Here is a 27,300-nt window from a genome sequence, read left to right as displayed (position 1 = left end):
CTCAGGGCTGGGTCATTCCACTGGGTATCATGGGCCAACCTCCGAAACTCCGTACAGTAAACCTCAACTGGCCTTCGCCCTTGCTTAAGGATCGAAATCTGAGCCTCGGCTGAGGCCGTCTTGTCAGGGTCATCATACAACATGCCCAGTGCCGTAAAAAAAAGCATCAACACTTTTAAGCGACGGACAGTCAGGCTGCAACCCATATGCCCAGACCTGTGGGTCTCCTTGTAGCAAGGAAATCACTATGCCCACCCGCTGAATCTCTGACCCAGAAGACTGAGGCCTAAGCAGGAAATATAGCTTGCAGCTCTCCTTGAAACAAAAGAACTGCGAGCGATCTCCAGAAAAACGATCCGGAAGATTTACTTTCGGCTCCTTAACCCCTGAAGGTGCTGCTGCTGCGGGAGCTCCGCCAGCGGCCTGGGAGGTGTGCATTTTAATGGACAAATCACTAAATTGACGAGTCAGGACCTGCACCTGATCGACCACCTGTTGCAACGTATTTTGAGGGGTATGCTCCATATTCCCACAAAATTTCAACAGGAGTATTGGGCTGCTGAATATGTTATGCACACCAGTGCCTGCAGGAATGTACTGGTGTCTGAACAGAGAGGGATGCAAAACAAATGAACTAACAGACAGACTGGGAAATATGACATCACGTACACAGAAAGTGATAGGGTAACAAAACCAACACAAAGTGAACAGAGAAGCCCAGAGGCTAAGAAACTGGGTGTCTCCCTAGTATTACAAATGCTCAGATGGAAAAAGCAAGATGTTGTGTTTTAATACGTAGAGAACCCGAAATGCTGTTGCTAAGGGCAACAGCAAAACCCTAAAGGGTTACCAACGGGTGTGGCAGCAAACTCCTTGGTCAGAGATGGAATAGTAGACACAAGGAGAGTCTCCACAATCCTAATTCTCCCTTGCAGGGCCCAGGTTCAGCTTACTGACTAAACTGACACATGGACGCCCTGCACAGTGAGAGAGGATTAAGCATGCAGGTCTGAAAGTACAGCCACAAACCTGCTGGGTTCACAGAATAGCAAAAGTCACCTCAGCAGGCTAAACGACTGACTCCAGTCTTACTGCTAGGTCTGGATTGGCAGAGTGTAGTACCAAATCCCCAGGCCTATTTGCAGTAAGCAATAACAAATACAAAGCTACACAGTACTGGCTAATTTTCAGGAACTGACTAACCAACAAAGATTCAGCAGCATCTGCTTAATCTGAGAAGAGGCCTTATAAAGCAGGTGCTGTCCACGCCCCACTCAGACCTCACAGACTGTGAGCACAAAAACCAGCACCGGATCCCCTGCTTGTAACCACTGCACAGCAAAAGACCCGAACCGGAGTATCAGCTGCGCTCAGGTTACTCCGCTAGCACTCGTCTCCCGGTTGCCATGACGACGTGGCAGCACAGGGCAGGAGACCCTAACAATAATGAAGGGAGGGCTACTCTGGGAAGAAGCTGGAACATCCACTTAAAGCAATGATTTTCCTGAACAGAGGAACATTCAGGATCAGAGACCTATTTATCATCTGCCTCCTGATCAGACTATACTTTCGCATCTGAAGCCCCTGCTGACCGATGAAGCTACAGCACATCTATGTGCTCCGGCGGCCAAACGGTCTGTCGCCTTGTAACACTTGCTGAAAAGCGACAGATGTTTGAGCCAAACAATGCACATAGTGGAAGTATCCTCCAGAGAGGATGTATAGGAGGGGTGTACCGGGCAGGTTGTAATTGCTGAGGAACCCCCATTGCAGGATACAGAGTAGGAACTGACAAGCAATCAACTGGCTGCATCATAACCTGAGATAAGGAAGGTGTGCAAGGTGGTTCCTGTACAGGTGCTGGTGGGATGGCCTGTTTGTATATACCAAATATATGGGGGTCTCAACTTCTGAGAAGGCTGGCGAATCTTTATTTTCCGGGCAGACAGCCACACCATGTCACCTACTTTAAATGTACACAATCTACTGTATGTATGTTTGTCTGAATTTTTTTTATGTAATGAAGCTTTGCAGAGAACTTGATGAACCTTTTTCCAGATTACTCGAAGACGAGACACAGGACAAGAAGCAGAAATGTGCTATTTGATAGGATCAAAGGCATTTGACCTGGGATGGTACCTAGAAATACAGACAAATGGTGACACAATAAGAGGAATTACAGGAATTGTTATAGGCATATTCCCCTAGTGGCAACTGTTCTACCCAGTCATTTTGACACTTCACATAATAAAAGAGATATTGCTCCAGAGCTCTGTCTGTCTATTAGATTGCGGGTGATAACTTGAGGAAAGGCTGAGACTGATACCCAATTTTGAACAGAAGGATCTCCAGAAGTGATCGATGAACTGGGTACCTCGATTAGAGACAATTGGTGAGATTCAAATGATATATCACGCCCAATTTCCTTTCTAAAATGATCCCCGTTATCGCGCTTATTGCGCCCATAGTACTGGTTGAGTATCCCTTATCCAAAATGCTTGGGACCAGACGTATTTTGGATATCGGATTTTTCCGTATTTTGGAATAATTGCATACTATAATGAGATATCATGGTGATGGGACGTAAATCTAAGCACAGAATGCATTTCTGTTTCATATACACCTTATACACACAGTCTGATGGTCATTTTAGAGAATATTTTTTATAACTTTGTGCATTACACAAAGTGTGTGTACATTCACACAATTCATTTATGTTTCATATACACCTTATACACACAGCCTGAAGGTCATTTAATACAACATTTGTAATAACTTTGTGTATTAAACAAAGTTTGTGTACATTGAGCCATCAAAAAACAAAGGTTTCACTATCTCAGTCTCATTCAAAAAAGTCTGTATTTCGGAATATTCCGTATTTTGGAATATTTGGATATGGGATACTCAACCTGTAATCAGGTTTACAGTGTAAAGGGTTGGGTGCCTTGCTACTCCGGGGGTAGCGAGCTGAAATAATGATACAACGTCCCTGAGGGAAGAAACAGAACTAGTGTGGAGAGGGGTGAAAAGAATTGAATCCCACCCAATATCTTGAGGCAATCCATGTAATTTAAAGACATGCTGGATAAACAACATCAACAGCTCTCTAGTGCTGGGTAATTTAGCCAGAGGAATGAAGTGGGCCATCTTGGTGAAGCAATCTATTACCCAAATAAAGTACATCTGGAAGATACAGGAAGATCTACGATAAAATCCATGGAAATATGTGACCATGGCTTGGAAGGCACAGGCCAGGAGTCTTATTCCTGGTACAGGTGTCACTTGACTGAACAAATCATGCACATCTTGTGTAATGGCTGGCAACCATAAAGAGCGAGACAGTAATTCCAGAGTTCTGGTAACACCCGGATGTCCAGAGACATGTAAATGCATAACCCAAGAGCTCTTCTTCTGGCCTTCTCCTAAGCTGACAAGCGGAATGTGCCAATATGCATAGGCTCCCCAGGATCCTCAACGGGTTCAGGAGTTGTCACCCGAGACTGCAATGGTGGTGACTCCCTTTTCATTGTCCACTCTCTGATGTGCCTGTCTATTCTGATGGCTAATTGTATGAGACCAGTTAGAGACTCCGAAGCCGGATACTGAATGAGAAAATTCTTAATTTGCTCCATAAGGCCCAAACGGAACTGTCTTCTTAGCGCAGGATCATTCCAGCCACTATCATTGGCCATCTGTCTAAACTCTGTGCAATACGCTTCAGCAAAACTCCGTTCCTGCTTAAGAGAGCGCAGATGTGCCTCTGCAGATGCCGTTCTATTAGGGTCGTCATATAGCACACCAAGAGCCGCCAAGAAGTCATCAATGGAGAGCAGGGCTGGATGCTCAGGCTTGAGGCCAAACGCCCAGGTCTGCGGATCCCCTTGCAGGAGAGAGATGACAATTCCCACACACTGGGAAACGAGAGACCTGTGGGGGTCATTCCGAGTTGATTGCTAGCTGAAAATGTTTGCTGCGCAGTGATGATGCAAAAAACGGCACTTCTGCGCATGCATATGCGGTGCAATGTGCACGCGCGACGTACTTTCACAACGGGCAAAGTATTTTTACACAAGGTCTAGCGAAGCTTTTCAATCACAATGGCAGCCGCAGAGTGAATGACAGGAAAGGGGCGTTTCTGGCTGCCAACTGACCGTTTTCAAGGAGTGTTCGGAAAAACGCAGGCATGGCTGGGAGAACACAGGCGTGGCTGGGAGAACGCAACGCAGGGCGTGTTTGTGACGTTAAATCCGGAACTGAACAATGTGAAGTGATTGCAAGCTAGGAGTAGGTCTGGAGCTACTCTAAAACTGCACAATTTTTTTTTGTAGTCGCTCTGCGATCATTTCGATCGCACTTCTGCTAAACTAAAATACACTCCCAGAGGGCGGTGGCTTAGCGTTAGCACGGCTGCTAAAAACAGCTAGCGAGCGATCAACTCGGAATGACCCCCTGAATGCGGTTTCCCGAGAACCAGCCAGGAAGATTAAACTTTAGCTCTTTCACAGCCCTGTACAGAAGAAGCCGAACTCCTAATCTCTTCTTTGGAGAACTCATGAACAGAGATTGCCTGAAGTTGTTGAGTCAGAATCTGGATCTGACCAGCCAGAACTTGAGTAGGATTCTACTGGATTGGATTCATGCTGACGTAATGCTCCCAGTTCCAGTAATGCCTGGCCAGTTATAATGTTAGGGAACCCCTAGAGCTGGAGAGAGGGTCTTCTGCCAATAACAGCCCCCCCCCTCTGTTGACTTAGTACACAACACATACACCGATACTTAGGTTGCCGCCTGGACATAAATCTCTAGCAGTAGGGCAGGCATTCCCAACCACGGTCCTCAAGGCACACCAACAGTGCAGGTTTTAGTGATATCCAGGCTGCAGCACAGTTGGTTAAATCAAAATAACTGAGCTACTAATTAAGTCACCTGTGCTGCAGCCTGGACATCACTAAAACCTGCACTTTTGGTGTGCCTTGAGGACCGTGGTTGGGAATGCTGCAGTAGGGGCTCACACAATAGGCTAGAGACCGGAATAACGAACTGGGATTATACACACAGGAGCACAAAGGGTAATGGTCAGGGCTGGGTCAGGATATCAGACGGAGCAGATGAGGCACTGTGAGGTGGAATACTGGCGCTGTACAGATGACTTGCAGGCACAGTGTCGTTGGTATAGCTTGCAGTCTGGGCACAGAAACAGTAAGATGCCACAGGATAGTACACTGGAATTTGCACAATGCCAACAGAGTATCTGAAGGATCTGAGGACAGGAACCAGCAGCTTATACTGACAAAGGCACAACTATTACCGGCACTGGGAGCTGGGTTGACTGGCTTGTAACAGCAGTACCGTCCAATGGGGAGAGCCAGTCTACCAGTGTCTAATAATACCTAACTCGGTGCAGCTGCAGCGCTGCCCGTACACCCTCAGCGTCCTGGTTACTTAGCAACCATGGTCTCCGCCACCTGGTGTCCCGGTAGCTTAGGAACCGCGCGGGGATCGCTGGGCGGAAGTGCTCTGCTGCCCCAGTTGCCTAGCAATGACCTATTATAGCAGTGCTCTGTGTGTGTAATAGGGCACTGATAGGTAATATATGGGGCGTGCCAGGGTATACAGGTCGTCACTGGGGGCACATGGGGCGTGTGCAGGGTATACAGGCCGTCACTGGGGACACATGGGGCGCACGCAGGGTATATAGGCAGTCACTGGGGGCACATGGGGCGCGCGTAGGGTATATAGGCAGTCATCAGGGGCACATGGGGGGTGCGCAGGGTATATAGACAGACTGGGGGCGTGCAGGGTATATAGGCCGTCACTGGGGGCACATGGGGCGCACACAGGGTATATAGGCAGTCACTGGGGGCACATGGGGCACCCATAGGGTATATAGGCCGTCACTGGGGGCACATGGGGCGCGCGCAGGGTATATAGGCAGACACTGGGGGCACATGGGGGCATGTACAGAGTATATAGGACAGTGTATATAAGGCATGGTACATACATAAGGGTATATAGCACAAGGTATGTAGGGCAGGGTATATACAGTAGTACAGGGTACATAGCTATACAGCACATGGTAATTAGTACAGGGTATATAGGTAAACCACCACTGGTCCCTCTAAGCTCTGCCCCAACACGTCCAATTCTTCCATCACCACCCCCTAGCCTGCCATCCCCCGGAAGTGTTACTCCCTGACTTTTACTGCCACAGGGGCACCTCACTTCCGGTCTCTGCGTTCCACCAGACTTTCTATATCGGCATTTCTCCCTACTTCCAGTCTGTGCGTTTCACAGACAGGAAGTGATACGTGCAGCTATGTCCGTGTGTTTGTAACGGGAGAAAAAACGCAGAGAGGAGACAGCGCCGTGTCCGACAGCAGGTAATGGTGCCCAAGTGTACAGGGGGAGCGGCCTGTGGTGCCCAAGTGTACAGGGGGAGCGGCCTGTGGTGCCCAAGTGTACAGGGGGAGCGGCCTGTGGTGCCCTAGTGTACAGGGAGAGCGACCTGTGGTGCCCTGTTATTATTATACAGGAGGAGCAGCCTGTGGTGCCCTGTTATTATTTTACAGGAGGAGCAGCCTGTGGTGACCCTATTATACAGGGAGAGCAACCTGTGGTGCCCTGTTGTTGTTATAATAATAATAATACTACAGGGGGTGCAGCCTGTGGTGTCCTGTTATTATACAGGAGGAGCAGCCTGTGGTGCCTTGTTATTATACAGGAGGAGCAGCCTATGGTGCCTATTATTATTATACAGGGAGAGCAGCATCTGGTGCCCTTTTATTAAACAGGGAGAGCAGCCTGTGGTGCTCTGTTGTTATACAGGGAGAGTAGCCTGTGGTGATGTGTTGTTATTATACAGGGGGAGCAGCCTGTGGTGTCCTGTTATTATTATTATTATACAAGGGGAGCAGCCTGTGGTGTCCTGTTATTATTATACAGGGGGAGCAGCCTGTGGTGCCCTGTTATTATTATACAGGGGGAGCAGCCTGTGATATCCTGTTGTTATTATGCAGGGGTAGCAGCCTGTGGTGTCCTGTTACTATAGCAGCAGAGTAATAATAACAGTAATGAGTGGGCAGGGAGAGGAATAACACGTGATAGGTATAACGTGTATGTATACAGCAGATGGGGGAGGACGTGTGAGGACACAGAGCGGTCATGTGACAGAGGGCTGCGCTCCCTGAATTGAGACTGTCCGGGCGTCCTGTTATACTGAGCAATAGAGTCTCTCAGAGACAGCCAGCGGCTGTGACAGTCCCCAGATCCTCAGAGTGTCAGTGATTGTCCCGCACATGATCACATGACGCCTACATGTGAGAGCAGTTGTAGAGTAACTGTGGATTCTAGCTGACAGGAGGGACTAGGACTTATTAGTATACCTTTACTCATTCTGTGTGGAGGGGGCAGCTCCATCTCGAAGGGCTCCGCCATCTTCCAGGGTGTCTGTGGTGGCTTACCTCTCTAGGAGTGCGCATGCTTTAGACAGCCCCGGTAGGCAGGCCAAAGCAGTGTGTTCCTTGGAAGATGGGGAGAGTACACAGGTCAGTGGAGAGTTGGAGGCACAGGGAGGAGGGCCCAGTCTTGGATGTGGCTTGCCTCCCCTATTGCTGTGGTGCTCTTCTGGTTCCCTGGACTACAGGGACCGCTGCAGCTACCGTCTGGACATTACACAATGGGGCAGATGTATTAACCTGGAGAAGGCATAAGGAAGTGATAAACCAGTGATATGTGCAAGGTGATAAAGGCACCAGCCAATCAGCTCCAATATGTAAATTACCAGTTAGGATCTAATTGGCTGCTGCTTTTGTCACCTTGCACATATCTCTGGTTTATCACTTCCTTATGCCTTCTCCAGGTTAATACATCTGCCCCATTGTCTTCTCCTTGGCAGCTCCAGTGTTGGCCCACCAGGAAGGCGAAGTACATGGAGTTTGCTATTTTCAGTATAATTGGTCTCACTCTTAATGTCATAAGATTTAGGTTCCATTTATTGTATATCCCACATACTGTATAGACAGGATTTGGTGGGTAACTGGGGCAGGAGCCGCTAGTGCAAGGGCCTGATCGGTGGTGCATGCCTTCAGTCTCCGCCTGGGATGTCGTGTTCACAGGTTCGGGACCCACCCCGTTACTGTATACCACAGGCTGTGACTGTACACCTGACAGTGCAGGCATTGCAAAAGCCAGGGTGCTGTGCCCGTGGTTAAGGTTGGAGATATTTTCCACCGTATCAAGTAAGTAACATGTGGACATCTGGGGTCTTTGTGTGCAGAATTGCCGGTGTGCCTTGTGTCGCACAAAAGTTAGGACTGTGCAGGGTCTGCCATTGTGGATTTTGACTCTGGGCCAGCAGCGGTTAGAAGTTCGGCCGTCGGTTCAGGCTAGAGCTGCGACCATATCAGTTCCCTCACCGCACAGGCAGGATTCTTTTCCTTCTAGAGAAGTGAGTACTCAGCCAGTGTCTGATACACCCTAGTTTCTGAAGCATACGGCTTCGAATTTTGAGACATTTTCCTCTTTCATAGAAATTCTTCTTGGGCTGAGGCATCGCGGACCTCAGGATGGCGGTACGACAGTCCCTAGACTTCTTTTATTTGGTTGTCCTTGCAGGGGCACTATTATAGCAGTGATGCAACAGGGTTGTACCTTCTTCTTCTTCTTTGGCTCCTTTGGATCTTCTCGACAAAGCCTGGTATCCACCATATCCCTCTCTAATTAACTTCCCTTTATCCCCTTCAACAGACTTGGGTCACTACGTGAGATCAGTCTACCACTATGGATGCCCCAGTGGAATGCTTGGTTAAATACACTGCACGTCTGTATCAGGACTCTGCATTCTTTATGGATCCATTGGACAAGCGCTTTTGTCTTATGCCTCTTTTTATAGGTAAGGCTGGTTATATGTCCTTAACTAGCCTTAGCGTGGGCAGCTTGATTCCTGGATGCTACACACGGATCTTTGTGGTGTTATTCCAGGCATTCATGTTGGACTTAGCAAAACCGGTCCAGGCAGCGTTGTGCTATGTTTGTTAGGCCGTGCAAGGCGATGCTCTGGTAAGTGTCAACAATTTTGGAGGACCCGTTGGCTTTGCACTTCAAACACGGATTTCATCACCGAGTGTTTCTTATAGACGATTCCATTTGCTAGGGCTGTCCTCTTTGGTCCCAAGTCGGATGCTACCGTTGAGCATAGCATAGCACATTCCATCCTGTGACTTCTAACTCTTCAGTGCCTTCAACACCGGACTTTAAGGGGATCCTCTCTTGATGGCATCCATTATGTGAAGGCCAATGATTTTTGGCCTTGTGCGATGACAGGGATGCTAGGCTTCACGTTCCTATTTAGACCAGCCATCATTCTCCTCTGGTTCATGGTCGGGACAGCCCATTGTCAGTTCCAGACCCTACTGTTCAGTGTTCGCTGGGGCCTTACGCATTTTTTTATGGTTTTCTGTATGATGGTGGCGAGCCAGCTGCTGAAAGCAAGTATTACAGTAATACCTTTGAGACACTGTGCTCGTGAAGACCAGTTTGTCTCTCAAGTTGCAGGTGCACCTGTACAGGTATTTAAGAATAACAGCTGGATCGTGACTATCGAGAAGTATTGCCGGATGACTTGTTAGCTTCTGCTGTTCCTGGGGGAGGTTATTGACACCTGTCTAAAGGTGTTACTTCCGGAGTCTGAAGCTGGGTCTGACTGTGTTTGGTCACAACTGAGGTCTGTTCCTCTTCCATCAAACTTGAAGTGCATGGTGTTGCGCACAATAGTCTCCACCTGGCAGATCATGCAGAAAGTCAGGTTCCACTTGTGGGAATTCAAGTGGAACTTTGGTAGAATTGTTTGGAGTACACAGAGTCCCTCACTTCTTCTTTTCTCAGTCTGTCCGCCAGCACTTGCCTGTCCATCGATGGGTGGCTTGTCTCCGGGCTTTGGCTCACCCCAAATTAGATCATCATGGCCACGGATATGAGTTCCGTTGGTTGTGGTGCCACAACTTTCGGTCTGTTTTTCCGATATGCTCAAGCTCCAATTTATCTTTCTTATTGTTGGAGGGCCCAGTCTATCCTGACTGGCCAGTCAGTGCAATTTCTGTCAGACAATGCTTCTTCAGTGGAATAGGTCAGTCATCACAATGGCACCCAGAGCGCTGGGGCAATGGCAGAGACATCCTGTGTTCTCATCGGAGGGACGGAGCTTTTGTTATACAGATCTCGGTGGTGTGCATGCCGAGAGGGAGACTTCCTGACCATAAACAGGTCGCTCCAGGAAAGTTGTCACACTATCTACAGGTCTACAAAGCAGACTGCTGCACATTATATCTGCTCCGTCACCTCTCAGGCCTAAGGTCAGATGGCAGCATACCGTGTGTCGGCGCATTCTACTAGGGCAGTGGCAACCCCCTGGGTGGTGAAGAATTGGGCTTCTGTGGAATAAGTCTGCCAGGTAGCTACCTGTTCCTTTGTCCACACGAGATGCGGTTATGTGACCGACTGCCGGTCACAATACCGACCCTGTGGTCCTGCACACTCAGTAGCCCAACAGTCAGCATACTGACCAATGGGGACTATTCCCACTCGTGGGTGTCCACGACACCCATAGAGTTGGAACAGAACCTGCAATGGGGCCTGCAAGGGTCTTTGTTGTGCTCGCCTCCCCAGCCGGCCATCTCAAAGCTGGGATCCGGGTGCCGGTATGGTGACCGGTGGTCTCCTGACCGCCGGTCAACCATATCTAACCCGATCACGCGATCACTTGTATTTATGGAATTTAGATTTTTGCTCTGGCAAAGCCGCTTTTGGTATATGGTTCTCTCAGATGGCTTAAGCATTCCCTCCCCTAAAGGGTGACTGTTGAACGTCCCATGGTCCAGTGTCTCCCAGCCTGGCTGATGGAGAAAATCATCTTTTTCTCTGAATCCGCCTGGGGGTTACTGTGTTCCCTCCCTCATGATCAGTTTTTGCGGTGGTTAGTCCTGACTGTCGTTTTCCCTACTGTTTGGTTTTGGTGGTGGTCTACTGGTTACACTCAGTTGCTGCTTCTCCTTCCTTGCTCTTTTGAAGTTGCACTGGTTTGCTGGGATTTGCGTAGGATCTTAAGTTTAATGCTACAGTGTAGTTAAAGTGCTAGCTCCTGCACCCACTGTAGTGCAGATTTCCCCAGCCAGATTGAGAAAAAATGAATTAACGGTAAGTACCAACAATTCCATTTTTTGACAATTTGTAGTGTACCTGGCCCTTATAAAACCTAGTTGCCAATACAAAAATCTTGGTTGCCATGGTGACCTGGCACCAGGGATTTGTCAAGCACTGGAATATGTCACATACGTTCTCTGTGAAGTTTATTATATTTATTCCTAGACAATCCAGCTGTGAGGAACCTTTTGTTAAACATCCCACGTTCTGTATTCTCACTGATTCATTGAGGATGGACGAGGACAGGAGTCACAGGACTGAGAGGATAATAAATATCACCCTGGAGATTATCTACCTGCTGATTGGAGAGGTGAGGGGATCTGGGAGTGTCACAGTGACATCACTTATATCTGTAGTAATAATACAGGGACGTAACTGGGGAGGTGAGGGGATCTGGGAGTGTCACTGTGACATCACTTATATCTATAGTGATAATACAGGGACATGACTGGTGGGTGACGTGATCTGGGAGTGTCACAGTGACATCACTTATATCTATAGTGATAATACAGGGACATGACTGAGGAGGTGAGGGGATCTGGGAGTGTCAACGTAACATCTTTTATTTCTATAGTGATTATACAGGGACATGACTGAGGAGGTGAGGGGATCTGGTAATGTCACAGTGATTTTTGTGTGTCCCTCAATACATAGGATTATACAGTAGTGAAGAAGATATCCAGTGAGATATCCAGCAGCCGCCCCCGTGTGTCAGGAAGACTGAGCAGGACCCAGAGCCCCATCACTGTGCCTCCACCTCACTCACTGATACATGAGAGACACAATGACCAGAAGATCCTGGATCTTATCAACAAGATCATTCAGCTGCTGACTGGAGAGGTGACTGCTGGGAATGGGGCATTATACAGTAATGGGGATGTGTCTGGCTGATGACTGGAGAGGTGACTGCTGGGAATGGGACATTATACAGTAACACCAGGGAATGTGTCTGGGTGATGACTGGAGAGGTGACTGCTGGGAATGGGACATTATACAGTAACACCAGGGAATGTGTCTGGGTGATGACTGGAGAGGTGACTGCTGGTAATGGGACATTATACAGTAACACCAGGGAATGTGTCTGGGTGATGACTGGAGAGGTGACTGCTGGGAATGGGACATTATACAGTAACACCAGGGAATGTTTCTGGGTGATGAAAGGAGAGGTGACTGCTGGGAATGGGACATTATACAGTAACACCAGGGAATGTTTCTGGGTGATGAATGGAGAGGTGACTGCTGGGAATGGGACATTATACAGTAACACCAGGGGCTGTGTCTGGGTGATGACTGGAGAGGTGACTGCTGGGAATGGGACATTATACAGTAACACCAGGGGACGTGTCTGGGTGATGACTGTATCATTGTGTGTGTCAGGTTCCTATAAGGTGTCAGGATGTCACTGTCTATGTCTCCATGCAGGAGGGGGAGTATATAGAGGAACACAGGGGTCTGTACAAGGACGTGATGATGGAGAATCACCGGCCCCTCACATCACTGGGTAAGAGGAGGCTGTCATGTATTGTACAGGGGAGAGCAGGTATGGGGGCCCCTATATACACACATCATCTGATGATCGCATATATACACTGTACTCAGTCACTGTGTGTCTCCTACAGATGGGCCCAGTAACAGAGATACCCCAGAGAGATGTTCCCGTCTTCTGTATTCCCAGGATTGTACAGAGGAGAATCATAGGATCCCACAGGAGGATCAGGTAGGTGGGATTTAGGGTCTCCCCAATATACCAAAGTGACTGTCACTATATGATCTGTAGAGGAGCTGTGTGTGTCTTATACACTGAAATGTATCTGTCCTCCAGTCTAGGGGAAACTGATAACCTTGGGGTGTAGAGGGCGCTTTGAGTAGCTGGCACATTAAGCTAAGCTTGTTAGAAGCTAATAGCACACCATCTACATCCCTTCAACCTCTCCGCACCCAGTTTTTGTACAGTTCTCTGGAAGAACTCCGCTGAAGGGAGACAGGCAGTCATGTGTGCCCTCGTGCCATACCACATCTGCCCTTACGGTCTGGCTCGTGTGTCACCTGAATCGCCAATATTTTGGGTCTGCCCTGTCTCTTTCTGTACTTGCTACGGGGATTGTGGCAGGCCCCCTCCCTGATGCAGCATTCAAGTGATTGCTGCTGAGCACCAGAGCGGTCCATTCAGGGGATCTAATACAGCATCACTCTTCACACAGGCAGCACATCATCGGGGGACAGCTGGTCTAAAGAAGCTAGCTCTATCCTTCTTTCTGACTCAGCATCCTTAAAGGACACTTCAAATTGGAAATGTCAAGCTGCGGTCAAGTTTAACTTTGCTACAGCAGGGGTTACCTGTCGGCTGGTCTTAGCCGCTGCTTGGGCTAACAAGGCAGTGGAGATGTGAGTGGTACAGTTGGTTTCAGGGTTGCATTCCAGTTCAGTGAGACTTGATTCTGCTTCCACTTGTCCAGCACATCCACTTGTCCAGCACATCCATGGTCCTGCTTCCACTTGTCCCGCACATCCTGGACTATATGGAGTATGCCCTTGTGGAGGGTAGTCCTTGGCTTGACATGGATTGTTGCTTTGGCTGTTGCAGCGAGATAGACTCTGTGGCTTAAATACTAGGAGGCTGACGTAGACTCTACAAAGGCCTTCGAGAGGTATCTTAGAAAAAAACTATATTGTAGATCTCACTGGACCTCCACCCCAACGTTACTTCACCACCTCTTCCAAGGGATGTTGTCAGGTGCGTGGCTTTGTAAGGGGCTTTTCAGTTATTAATGCTGTCAGAAGTCATTGTCTCGGTCCCAGAGAATCAGGAAAGATTTTGGTTTTCATTCCAGTCTGACCCTGCTTCAGGAATGAGATTTATCCTCAAGCTACATATGGTGTCCCTACGTTACATAGGGAGTCTCTCCGCTCTGTGTTTGATGCTATGGATTTAGACAAATTTCTCCTTTCCATGGATATAGTACACATATTTGCATCTCCCAGTTTGGGAGGGTCACCACTGCCTACTCAGATTTTTGGGTGGCAAGTGCTCATTTCTTGTTGCAAGCACTTCCGTTTGGTCTGGCAGTTGCTTCACATGTCTTCACAAAGATCCTAGCACTGATGGCTACACTTGTGCAGTCGAAAGGGATGACTGTTATCCTGTACCTCAATGACCTGCTTATATAAGCAAAGTTGGCAGCTTGTTTACAGTCTCAACTCTAATTGATGATAGAGACTCTGGAGGGGCATGGCTTGGTAGTATATTACCCCAAGTCCCACTTGGTACGATGTCAGCTTTTCAAGTTCCTGGGTCTCCTTTTCAACATCTCATTGTTCTGGGTCTTTTTGCCAAAATACAAGATTTTGTCCTTTTAAGCATCAGGTGTCCACGCTCTTGGCTTACACTCGAGTAAGTTCAGCAGCTGGAGAGAAGGGTCTGTTGCTTTGAGGCATTTCCATTTGTGATGTTTCATTCTTCAGACAAGCTCTTGGAAGGTTGGTCATGTGAGCCAGTCCTTCGTCTAGTGAGCCAGTTCTTCCAGCTCTTACCATTCTCTGCTCATTTGTTTGTACAGATCGGATACCACCTTGGCCAAGGCTGTATCCTGTCTGTGGGATCCTGGGCCATCATCTGCTTTCCAGTGTTTTATAGCAGGGATGTTGTGTCCTCTTCTACAGGGAGTTTGGTCCAGAGAGAAATCTCTAGAAATGTCCTAGTGCTTATGTGCTGTGCTGAAGGTTCTACTTAAGCCTCAACCGTTCCTTCAGGCAGACTCCTTCATATCCAATCTGAAAATGTGTCTGTAATGTACATAAAAAATGAAGGGGGAACCCAAATTTTTCCGGCAGGGTCCACAGGTTATCCACAGGATAACATTGGGATATGATGAGGCGGCAGTGGATTTGCACCAAACGGTCAAAGTTTTCGGCCTCACAGCAGGCAACGGGCCCGTCAACGTATCCCCGCCTCCTGCCTCAGGCAAATAATTTTTTTGTTTGGTGCGGCAGGAGCCGGACCATGGTCAAGAGGGCTGCTGTTTTTTTTAGCAGCCATAAGCTTTCTTATTTTATTTTTATAGTCTTACTGTTTTTCTTGAGTAATCTTTCTAAAAAGCATCTTATATGTGCCTTAGAAAGAGTCGCTCCAACAACTCCCCTACGGGTCACGACAACGCTTACCCACGTGTACAGTGCTATTTCGGCAGGTGTCTGTGTAGGATGTACTAGCAAGTCTAGCAGACGTTACCAGGCTGTGGCCGGAACATTGGGAGAAGGTAAGGCATTGGTTCCGCTTAGTAGGAGAACGTGGACACAGCCACCCTGTTTCGGGAGGAGACTACCAAACATTCGCTCACGCGGCTGCCACCTTGGGTGCACCAGCCCCAGGCCTCAGGGATCATAGGCTCCAGGGGGTAGTTTGAGGCCGCGATCCCTAGGCTTGATGTCAGCAGTGGGGAGTAAGATGCTCCCTTGGTCGCCCCTCCCCCGGTTCATGACCAGTTTCCTCTGAGTTTCCCACCTTGAACTGAGTTCCCGCTTCCATCTGAGATGCAGTGTATCTAAAAGGACCCAGTCTCAGCATAGGTGGCTGTGTGGCTGGTGCGTCAGTGTTCACTTGGGCGTCTGTGTTCACTGTATGTTCACGAGGCGATTGTGTACACTAATAGCATCTGGATCCACTCAGCGTTCACTAATGTATTGCTCGATCCTGGGAGCGGGGTGAGTCTCCCTGTATACCACTCTACTGAGCCGGGTGATACAGCACTAAGTTTCTATCTACCTTTGAGTACGAATAGTTGGATAAGTGCCTGATGCACATGAGTCTGTAAACTGTTACTGCTGTTTCTTTCACTGTGCGACTGAATACGTGTAAACTCCTATATAAGGTAATGCAGTAATCTATTTCTCCTACATACCTGAAATGTATCTGTAGTTTATTATGTGCTCATATTACTTATTATACTAATGTATAACCTGTGACTGATTGCTCGTGTGATTGCTGACTTTACTAATAATTCTGTCAGTCTTCTGTGTATTCCGATCCTCACTGCTGGTGCAAACATGGAGGGATCGGATTGTATGTCACTATAACAAAATTTAAAGTGATTACAGTCACAAATTGTGTAGTATACTGTGCAAGTGTGTGATTATTATCATGTCTAAGGGCGGCAAGGGTGAGGAGAATACACTCACAGCAGCACCAACGCTCATGTCATGATTGTCTTGCAAAGCTGGGTTAACCTCTCAGGTCCTGGTTCAGAATGGTTTGTGTGTAACTTGTTTTAGCTTTCACAGAAGCCTCTTAAATGTGAAGACACAGGTTCAAGTTGAACCCCCATGGACTACTTTTGCACAGACATTATCCAGTATAGCTGAGTGGATATTGCCAGCTCCTATACCAGGGATAGGTTACCATATTGACCCTTACATGCAACATTCCACCTGGGGTTTATCAGATCCAACACAGGAAATGGCAGCCTCTCAACAAAAGCAGGCTGAAAGGGCGGTGGTAAGTGAATCACATAGACATAAAACAACATCTTCACAGTCTACACATGTTTCAGATGAGGACTCGTCGGAAGACGAGGACTCATCGCATTCCAGATCTGCATACAGAGAAGAGGAGGAAGGCCTCAGCTCAGTGGATATACCTAGGCTAAGTAGTGCTATGAAAGCCATTCTAGCCTTAGAGGAGGCAGCAGAGCCTTTGTTAAAATCTAAGGCACCTGTTTTTAAATGTCCCAAAACAGGACTGAGTTTCCTGGGTTAGATCAGCTGACTGAAATTATGCAAGAGCCTGGGTTACGCCCAGTAAGAAGCTTAGGATTCCAAAGAAATGTAATTCCCATTATCCTTTTCTGGTTGGGGACTGTTTAAAAAGTGAGGTGGCTCCCAAAGTAGATATGCATGTTATTCAGTTGGAGCGAAAATATACATTACCTCTGCTTTCAACATCATTAAATGATGTCACATATAGGAAAATAATGATGTCACATATAGGAAAATAGATGGTTTTCTAAAAACCATTTTCTCTGTCTGGGGCAATCATAAGACAAGCCATGGCTTCAGCATGGGTGGCAAAAGTAGTGGCAGCGTGGGCTGATGCATTGGAGGATGATCTTTCAATGGCATCTAGAGAACAAAAATCCCATATTGCACATATCAAACAGGCGGCGATGTTTATGGAAGAAGCAGCCTTGAAAATGGGTACAATTGCCTCTCAGGCATCAGCTTCAGCAGTAGCCGCACGTAGAGCGGTTTGGCTACGTACATGGAAAGCTGATTCAGAATCCAAGAAGGTTCTGGAGTCTTTACCTTTTGCTGGAGATATTCTTTTTGGTAAAGAATTAAACAGTATTTTGGAGCCAGAAGCAGATTCCAAGAAAGTAAAGTTTCCTTCCACACACAAATCCAAACCTAGATTTCCAGCTTTTCGGACTTGAGGAAAAGCTAAAAGAAAGGGTTATGGCAAACAGTCTCAGTCTGACAAGTCTGGTAAGACTAAAAAGCATTGGGCTACCAGAGGACCGGCTTCCAAATCAGAAGATAAGCCATCAGCCTGATGGTGCGGGCCTCCACCTGGGGGATTCCAGGGTGGGAGGCCGACTTCTTCAGTTTGCACAGATCTGGCAGCAATCTACCACAGATGTCTGGGTGCAAGAAGCGGTATCTCACGGTTATGCATTTGCTTTCAAGAAAAATCCTCCTCAAAGGATTTTATTTACCAGCCCGCTTTCAGTGAAAATGAAGGTCAGGGCTTTGCAAGAGGCTGTTCAAAAATTGCTTCAGTCAGGAGTGATAATTCCAGTTCTCCTGCGCAACGAAGGAAAGGTTTTTATTCCAACCTGTTTCTAGTCCAGAAGCCAAATAGGTCGTTCTGGCCCATTCTCAATCTCAAAGCACTGAACAAGTACATTTTGGTACCTTGGTTTCATATGGAGACTTTACATTCCATTATTTTGGCCTTGGAGCTGGAGTATTTATGGTATCCCTGGATATCCAGGATTTTTCCATACCTCAGCGACATATTAATCCTGGCACAGTCTCAGGAACTGCTTCAGTGTCATCTGCAACAGACAATAGCTTGTTTACAGAGACATGGTTGGCTCATAAATTGGGCAAAGCAGTCCCTGGTTCCGTCACGGATGACTCATTTTGGGGCTGTGCTGGATTCAGGTCTTCAGAGAGTAATTCTACCTCTGAACAAAATATCCAAAATTCAGTCAAGGATTCAGGAGCTGCCACACAGTCAAAGGGTATCCATTCACACCGCAATGCGTGTGATGGGGTTGAAGGTGTAGACATTCGACGTGGTAGAGTATGCTCAGTTCCGTTCAAGGCCTCTGCAATGTCTGATCCTTTCCAAATGGAATGGTTTTCACCAGACAATAAAAACACAAACTATGGTCCTTCCTCTGGAAGTAAAGAGGTCATTAGCCTGGTGACTGCAGACATCCTATCTGGACAAGGGGAGACCCTTTTGGATATCAGATTGGGAAATTCTGACAACGGATGCCAGCCTTCAGAGCTGGGGAGCGATGTCAGGAAAGTGTTGTTTCCAGGGGCAGTGGACCAAGGAAGAAAGTTGCCTGTCAATAAATATATTGGAACTTCGGGCCATATACATGGCACTTATTCAGGCAAAGGACAGCCTTCAGCGTAAACCGGTTCAAATCCGCTCGGACAATGTAACGGCAGTAGCGTACCTCAACCATCAGGGAGGAACTCGCAGCCAAAAAGTAATGAAGGAGGAAAGTGCACGTTAAAGTGGGCAGAACTTCATCATCCAGCCTTGTCCGCATTGTTCGTTCCAGAAGGCCTAAACTGGGAAGCAGATTTCCTCAGTCGACGCGCCATTCATGCAAACGAATGGGCTTTATACTCTGAGGTCTTCCAAACCCTGGCGTCCTGTCAGAACAACAAAGTTCCCACATACGGGTCAAGAACAAAGGATCTCAGAGCGATCTTTGTGGATGCCCTGTCGGTGAGATGGGACTTTCGTCTGGCCTATGTGTTTCCACCAATCGCCCCCTTACCCAGGGTGATCTGAAAGGCAAGATAAGTTAAGGGCGCTGTGATACTAATAGCTCCGGCTTGGCCCAGAAGACATTGGTACACAGATCTGCAGAGGATTTCGATGGATGCTGCATTCTTACTCCCTCAATGTCCAGGTCAACTGATTCAGGGTCCTTGCTATCAGAAGTACCTGGATAGACTGTCTTTGATGGCGTGGCTCTTGAGACTTCCATCCTGAAAGCAAGAGGATTCTCGTAACAGGTAATTCAAATAATGCTCAGAGCAAGGAAACCTTTCTCAGCTTGCATATATCACCAAATATGGCAAACCTATATACAGTGGTGCAGCTTCAACTAGAAGAGTTTCAGATTTAGGGGCTTTGTTATGTCACCCTCCTTTTCTGATTTTTTTTTTTTATCCAGATAGAGCGGTTCTTAGAACCAAAGCTGGGTATCTTCCTAAGATGGTGCCTAAATTCCACCTTAACAAAGAAATTGTAGTCCCGGCCTTCCAGGGGCCGGACCTTTCTGCGGGAGATGCGTCATTGGACGTAGTCCGTGCCTTAAGGATCTACGTGGATCGTACCAGTGCAATAAGAAAAACAGATACTCTCTTCATTCTCTACGGTTTTCACAAGAGAGGATGGGCTGCTGATAAGCAGACACTGGTGAGGTGGCTTTGGCTGACTATCTCGGGAGCTTACGCTCGTAATGATCTCCCTATTCCGTCTAATGTCTCTGCTCACTCTACTCGTAAGGTAGGTCCATTATGGGCAGCACAATGTGGTGCTTCATCAGAACAGATATGTAAGACAGCCACATGGTCATTCATTAGACATTATGCATTTGATACCTTTGCCTCTCAGGATGTTGAAGTCTCCTGTCCAATCATGAGCGTCCCCACCAGTAAATTGCTTTGGGAAATCCCAATGTTATCCTGTGGATAACCTGTGGACCCTGCCGGAGAAATAATCGTTATGGCAGACTTACCGTTGATAACTCTATTTCTCCTAAGTCCACAGGATCCACAGTGATCCAACCCTGACGCAGCTGATTTTGAGGATTCTTTCACTCTCTAACCCCTTCCTTCTTGTACGGAAGGGTGTGCATGTGTGTTCTTCTCGCCTGATTAGAGCTCTACATGATACTCCTGCCTTGAGCTTTGGAAAAACAACTGATTTGCCTGAGCCATAAGGCGAGGATATAGGGATGGGCCCGTTGCATCCTGGGAGGCCAGAAAGATTTGATCATTTGGTGCCAATCCGCTGACGCTACCTCATATCCAGTGTTATCCTGTGGACTTGGGAGAAGTAGCGTTATCAACGGTAAGTCTAACGTAACGATTATTTTTTGCTGTTACACTAATCTCTGTTAAAGTGTTATTTTTTGTGTGGGTGATGTAGGTTGAAAAGTTGACTCACATTAAGTCAGAAGATACAGAGAGAGAAGAAGAGACGTATGTGACTGATATGAAGGCAGAAGATATAGAGGGAGAAGAAGAAGAGACGTATGTGACTGATATGAAGGCAGAAGATATAGAGGGAGAAGAAGAAGAGACGTATGTGACTGATATGAAGGCAGAAGATATAGAGGGAGAAGAAGAGACGTATGTGACTGATATGAAGGCAGAAGATATGAAGGGAGAAGAAGAGACGTATGTGAGGGGTGATCAGCAGTGTAAGGAGGAGGAGATCCCTACAGATATCAGCACAGGTGAGTAATAAACACGTATTACAGAACAGAGTTACATATTCTCCTTGCTCAGTCACTACAGCAATCTCTTATCCTACACCCTCCTCTGTCAGTACAAACTAATGAGGGAAATGTATCTACCAACCTTTTTTTATTTTTTATTTCAAAGAACCTGTGGGACGGAAGCCGTGGTTATGTATTTTTGCTCAGATATCGCAGTGTGGTCTGCGGAGCTGCTGTGGCACGTAGCAACCCCCAGCAGCTTGCAAGAGCCTGCTGAGTTCACTGTGACTCATACTGTAAAGCCATAGTGGAGTGGAGGAGGATGAGATGATGTTCTGCCTGCATATGGGATCCAATCCTGCAGGGAGGGGGGGATTTGCTGTTGCAGTTTGTGCAGAGAGTACTCTGATCTGTAGTCAGAGAGTACTGTAGTTGGCTGTAAGTATGGCACTCCTTCCTCTTCCCTCCTGTGGGCATTATGTGTGTAAGTGACACTACTACTGTGGGCATTATGTGTATAGGTGGCATTACTATGGGCATTATGTGTAAGGGGCACTACACGGGGCATTATATGTCTAAGTGGTGTTACTACTGTGGCCAATATGTGTAAGGGGCACTACAACTATGGGCATTATGTGTAAACCGCATTACTGCTGTGGGCATTATGTGTATTATGGACGGCTGAATAGCTAATCGCTACCAACTTCTTCATCAGTTCAAATATGTAATTGGGTTTGCAAGACTTCAAATGCTAGACTTTTATAGGGCTGGTGGTGAGTGATCTCAATAAAGTAGTTTTAGGCTGGTGATATTTTCAAGCCCAGCTCTGATCTGAGTTTGGGATCCCTAACAAATATTTCTGCTGCGGGGTACACTGGGCTGCACAAGAATCAACATCAGGGTGTAGAGTAGGATCTTGATCCGAGGCACCAACAGGCTTAAAGCTTTTGACTGTTCCCAAGATGCACAGCTTCGCCTCCTCTATAACCCCGCCTCCATGCTCAGGAGCTCAGTTTGTAAGTTGGTGCCATGCAGTAAGCAGGCACATAACAGGAGGGCTGCCTTTTGCAGCCTATTGATAGCTTTTTAAGAAGAAAAAGAATGAAGATTACTTCTGACAAGACTTCAGGGCTGCAGCAGGGAAAGTCACACACACTTACCTGACTGCAGCTTCATCACCCCCAGCGGCGCTGTATACTCCCGCGCCCTGGTTGCCTGGTCACTGTAGCGGAGGCTCCGGTTCCTTCCAGCGTCAGTCACACACACACCGCTGTCCTCCCGGATCGTTTGGCCGCAGGTACAGGGGAGGTAAGGGTCTCTTTGGCCACACTTTACCACGATCCAGCGCGGCCGTGGGAGGCGGGCCACGTGCGCGCGTTGGTGTGGACACTGTTAATGGGCATCTGCTCCACTAGGCATCAGGGACATATATGGGCACAGGTCTGGGGGGTTTTGTACTCAATTACCCCCTTTTTCAAAGCCTGCAGCGCCTGGTGAGGATACCAGCAGGGTGAGCACACCTAACCTGTAGCCCCTCCCCCAGCCCCAGGGCACCATTTCTGTAAAAGTTCCCGCCCTGGAGCTGCATATCTCTCCCTCACTCCCTGTCAGCCACAATCACAAACGGGACTGCTGGGGCAAAATCCTCCTCTGTAAAGCCGCCTGATCGCCAGCGCTGTGCATATTAGAGGACACTTAAGTATTCTACCTGTCACTGGGACAGTGTTAGTTAAGAAAGAGTGCATACATTCAGGGCTGTGTGGTACAAACACCCTGTGATATACATCCAGTATCTGCTGTGCTTTGTTATATCTGTTGTTGACACATATAGCCATACTGAGTATTACTTTGTATTGCTAGTCCAGTGCAGTTTTTCGTGCATAATTTCTGCATGGTACGCTTGTGACTATTATATATGTGTGTGTTCATGTAGCTGCTGCGTGGTTGCCTTATTGCAGGGTATTTCACTCAGCGTGCTATTCCTGTATTACTATATCTGAGGGGGTGTATCTGTTTTTTTCTGTATAATATAGGATTTGTATCACAAGATATTCTTGCTGTGTATTATTACTTGTGATTTATAGTCACCCTATATATATATCTCTTGAACTCCCGGTTTGTGCTGACACAGTCACACTTCACTGGGTGTTCTTGATAGATATAGCGCTGCTAAGAATTGTACCAGGTTGCCCGATATTGTGCACATAGTTATGTCGGCTACACGTGGCAATGACGCTGGGGCTTCTCCCACACTGCGTGGTGGTGATGTTGCAGATGCGTTGGAGGAAAATATGGCAGCTGAGAGAGTTCAGGTTCAGGGGGTTCCTTACCCCCCAGTGGGTCGGTAGCACCGGGGGCATCACAGGACCCACCTTGGGCTACCTTTTCCACGCTGTTAAACACGCTTGTAACTAAATTGGCGCCCCCTGTGGGATCACCTGTGCCAATGCAGCAGTTTATGGTCCCTGCTATTAATCCGCCATGGGCAGATCATATCTCCACTCGGTTACAGCATTTGAACCGGTCATTGACTAAACTAAGTGTTACTCTCGCCCGCCTAAGACTAAGTCGTCTTCTAAATGTGCCATTGCCTCCTTCCAATCCACTGCTATCCCAGACACATCCTCTGAGAAGAATGGTGCATATACTGATCCCACAGATACTGACTCAGATGTTTCTGATGGGGAAGGGAAATCGTTGGTGGGTGTCCCGGATTTGATTGAGGCTATCATGCTCATTCTTCAGGTGTCTGATGATCCTGAACCTGAGCCTTTCTCTGAAAAGCCAGAGAGGTTTAAACGTAAGAAGGTGGTTAAACAAGTTTTACCTCATTCTGAACACCTGGTTGACATACGTCAGGAATCCTGGGAAAATCCGGGGACAAAATTCACACCAAATAGACTGTTGGCTCGCTATCCTCTCTTTGCGGAGATAAGTAAGAATTGGGAAACTCCTCCGCCTGTAGATTCTCATGTGGCGCGCATGATAGTTTCCTCTGCTCTGCCAGTAACTACCGTCACCTCTCTGAAGGACCTGACGGATAGACGTGTGGAGGGTTGTTTGAAAGCGACTTACATTCTAATGGGGGCTGTGCATAGGCCAACCATTGCAGTGACATGGGCTGTTGAGGCGTGGGCTCAGGAGCTTAAGGCGGAACTGCCTTCCAACGCATCTGAGCATGCTCGACAATGTCTCTCATATATTACCATGGCTTCTCTGTACCTTAAGGAGGCGACCTCCGATGCCGGGGTGCTGGCGGCCAAGGCTGCTACTACGTCCGTCTTGGCCAGACGTATCCTTTGGTTGAGATCCTGGTCGGTGGATATGGATTCCAAGAAAACCCTGGATGTGCTTCCTTTCAAGGGAGACATTCTCTTTGGAGAAGACCTCAATAAGATTGTGGCTGATCTGGCTACTGCTAAAACTGCTTGCCTACCTAGTATGGCTCCTTCCGCACAGAAGGCTAAAAGTACTTTCCCTCGGCCCTTTCATCCTCCAGGTAAAGCAAAAGGTCAGGCGTACCCAAAACAAGCTTGTGCTTCCAGACCTGACAAGTCCAGACCGAAGCGTGCCTGGGCTGCCCGTCAGCCTGCTTCCAAAACTGACAAGCCTGCCGCATGGCGGGGCGGGCCTCCCTCCGGGGGATACCAGGGTGGGGGGCCGACTTCTAGGTTTTGCCCAGGAATGGTTGAAGACCACTTCAGATACCTGGGTAAGGGAAGTCGTCAGTCGAGGTTACGCCATACACTTCAAGAATTGTCCCCCTCATCCATTTTGCCTGACAGATGTGCCTCTGGATCCGGCACAAGCACACACTTTGCACTCGTTGGTACATTTCCTCCTGACCACAGGAATGGTGGTACAGGTGCCTCTAGCTCAGAGAGGCAAGGGGTACTATTCACCGCTGTTCCTAGTCCCGAAACTGAACGGGTCTTCGCGGCCAATCTGAAGTCCTTGAACAAGCATGTGCGGGTCTCCAAGTTTTGTATGGAATCTCTGTGCTCTATTATTCTGGCCTTGGAGCCTGGGGACTATATGGTCTCCCTGGACATACAGAATGCCTACCTGCATATTCCTATTGCGGTGTCTCATCAGCAGTACCTGAGGTTTGCAGTGAGCAACCTCCATTACCAATTTCGGACATTACCCTTTGATTTGACAACGGCTCCCTGAGTTTTCCCCAAAGTTATGGCGGTCATGACGGCTACACTCCGCCGTCAAGGGGTCCGGATCCTACCGTATTAAGATGATTTGTTGATCCTGGCAAATTCCGCAGAACTCCTGCGTCATCTAGATCTGACGGTCCACTGCATGAAAGCCCACGGTTGGCTGATCAACTGGAAGAAATCCTCCCTGGTTCCTGCTCTGAGCATGGTACACCTGGGAGCGTTATTGGACACTCACAACCAGCGGTTGTTCCTGTCTCCGGAGAAAGTTCTGAAACTTCAGGACAGGATTCGATACTTCCTATCTCTTCCGCAAGTGTCGATTCATTCGGCAATGCAAGTGTTAGGTCTCATGGTGTCGGCTTTCGACATGGTGGAGTATGCTCAATTCCATTCTCGCCCTCTTCAGAAGTTGATTCTGTCCAAGTGGGATGGCCTGCCTCACCAGATCAGATCTCACATGATCTCCTTGTCTCCGGAGGTCCACCTGTCACTGAGCTGGTGGCTTCAGGACCAACGTTTGAGCAGGGGCCCGTCCCTTCTGGACATTCAACTGGGTCCTGCTGACGACGGATGCCAGTCTGAGAGGTTGGGGCGTGGTGTTGGAACAACAATCTCTCCAGGGTCGGTGGACCAAGGAGGATTCACTACTCCCGATAAACATTCTAGAATTGCGGGCAATGTTCAATGCATTGACAATGGCCCAGCATCTGATACAGAACAGACCTGTTCAAGTACAATCGGACACCGCCACCATGGTGGCGTACATCATCAAGGCGGCGCCCAAAGCCGCATGGCAATGAGGGAAGTATCATGGATTCTTCAGTGGGCAGAGCACCATCTGCCGCCCATATTCGCAGTGTTCATTCCGGGCGTTCTGAACTGGGAGGCGGACTATCTCAGTCGTCAGGACGTACACGCCGGAGAGTGGAGCCTCCATCCAGAGGTGTTTCAACTTCTCGTGCACACGTGGGGCCTTCCAGATGTGGATCTGATGGCATCTCGACACAATCACAAGGTTCCGATCTTTGGAGCAAGGACAAGTGATCCTCAAGCAACGTTCGTGGTCACTCTGACAATTCCATGGAACTTTCAGCTGCCGTATGTGTTCCCTCCGGTGTCACTCCTGCCCAGAGTAATACGGAAGTTCAAGCAAGAAGGATGAAACCTATTTCTGGTTGCTTCAGCGTGGCCCATGCGGCACTGGTTCTCCGATCTACAGGGCCTCCAGTTGGATCGTCCCCTTCTACTTCCACAACGTCCAAACCTCCTCATTCAGGGCCCTTGTGTTTACCAGGACTTGGCCCGTCTGGCTTTGATGGCATGGCTCTTGAAGCTTCCGACCTGAGGGCCGAGGGTTTTTCTGAGGTGGTCCTTCAAACTATGTTAAAGGCCCGTAAGCCAGTTTCTGCTCGGATATACCATAGGGTCTGGAATGCTTACTTTACTTGGTGTGCGTCTCACAATCATGATGTTTTCAAGTTTAGTACAGCCAAACTATTGGCCTTTCTACAACAAGGCCTGGACTTAGGCCTGCGTCTGGCTTCCCTCAAGGTTCACATTTCTGCCTTGTCGGTTTGGTTTCAGAGAAAGATTGCTACCCTACCTGATGTCCATACATTCACTCAGAGTGTGTTGCAAATTCAGCCTCCTTATGTGCCACCTGTGGCCTCTTGGGATCTGTTGGTGGTTTTGGAGGCCTTACAAGAGTCTCCGTTTGAGCCTCCTGCCTCTGCTGACCTTAAGTGGCTTTCCCTTAAGGTGTTATTCTTGCTGGCTATTGCTTCAGCTAGAAGGTTCTCGGACTTGGGTGCCTTATCCTGTAAGTCTCCCTATTTGATTTTTCACCGTGACCGGGCGGTTCTTAGAACGTTGCCAGGTTATTTACCCAAAGTGGTGTCTTCCTTCCACCTTAACCATGAGATTGTGGTTCCGGCCTTTAATTCTCCTGAGTGGTCTACCAAAGAGCGGTCTTTGGATGTAGTACGGGCTCTCTGTATCTATGTGAAGAGAACATTCTCCATTAGTAGATCTGATTCTCTTTTCGTGTTGGTTTTCACAAACGTGGCTGGCCTGCTTCCAAGCAGACTCTGGCCAGATGGATGATTGTACATGCTTATGTACAGGCTGGTCATCCGGTTCCTGCTACCATCAAAGCCCATTCTACTCGGTCGGTTGGACCTTTTTGGGCGGCCCAGCGTGGTGCGACCCTTGAACAATTGTGCAAGGCGGCTACGTGGTCCTAG

At 48.1% G+C, this 27,300-nt stretch overlaps 1 protein-coding gene across 1 annotated transcript in view; it reads left to right on the top strand.

Moving 5' to 3' along the window:
• LOC135054505 (oocyte zinc finger protein XlCOF6-like) overlaps window positions 1-27,300 on the top strand; it is a 74,606-nt gene that overhangs the window by 44,583 nt on the left and 2,723 nt on the right. Inside the window, exon 6 of the mRNA XM_063957625.1 lies at window positions 20,597-20,906. Within this exon, the coding sequence (XP_063813695.1) occupies window positions 20,597-20,906 (310 nt within the window). The remainder of the gene's footprint in view (window positions 1-20,596; window positions 20,907-27,300) is intronic.

The sequence above is a fragment of the Pseudophryne corroboree genome, chromosome 3 (genome assembly GCF_028390025.1).
Source record: "Pseudophryne corroboree isolate aPseCor3 chromosome 3, aPseCor3.hap2, whole genome shotgun sequence".
Classification (NCBI taxonomy): Eukaryota; Metazoa; Chordata; class Amphibia; order Anura; family Myobatrachidae; genus Pseudophryne; species Pseudophryne corroboree.
Note: the sequence above shows the minus strand (reverse complement) of the source record. Positions and strands in the feature narration are given on the sequence as shown.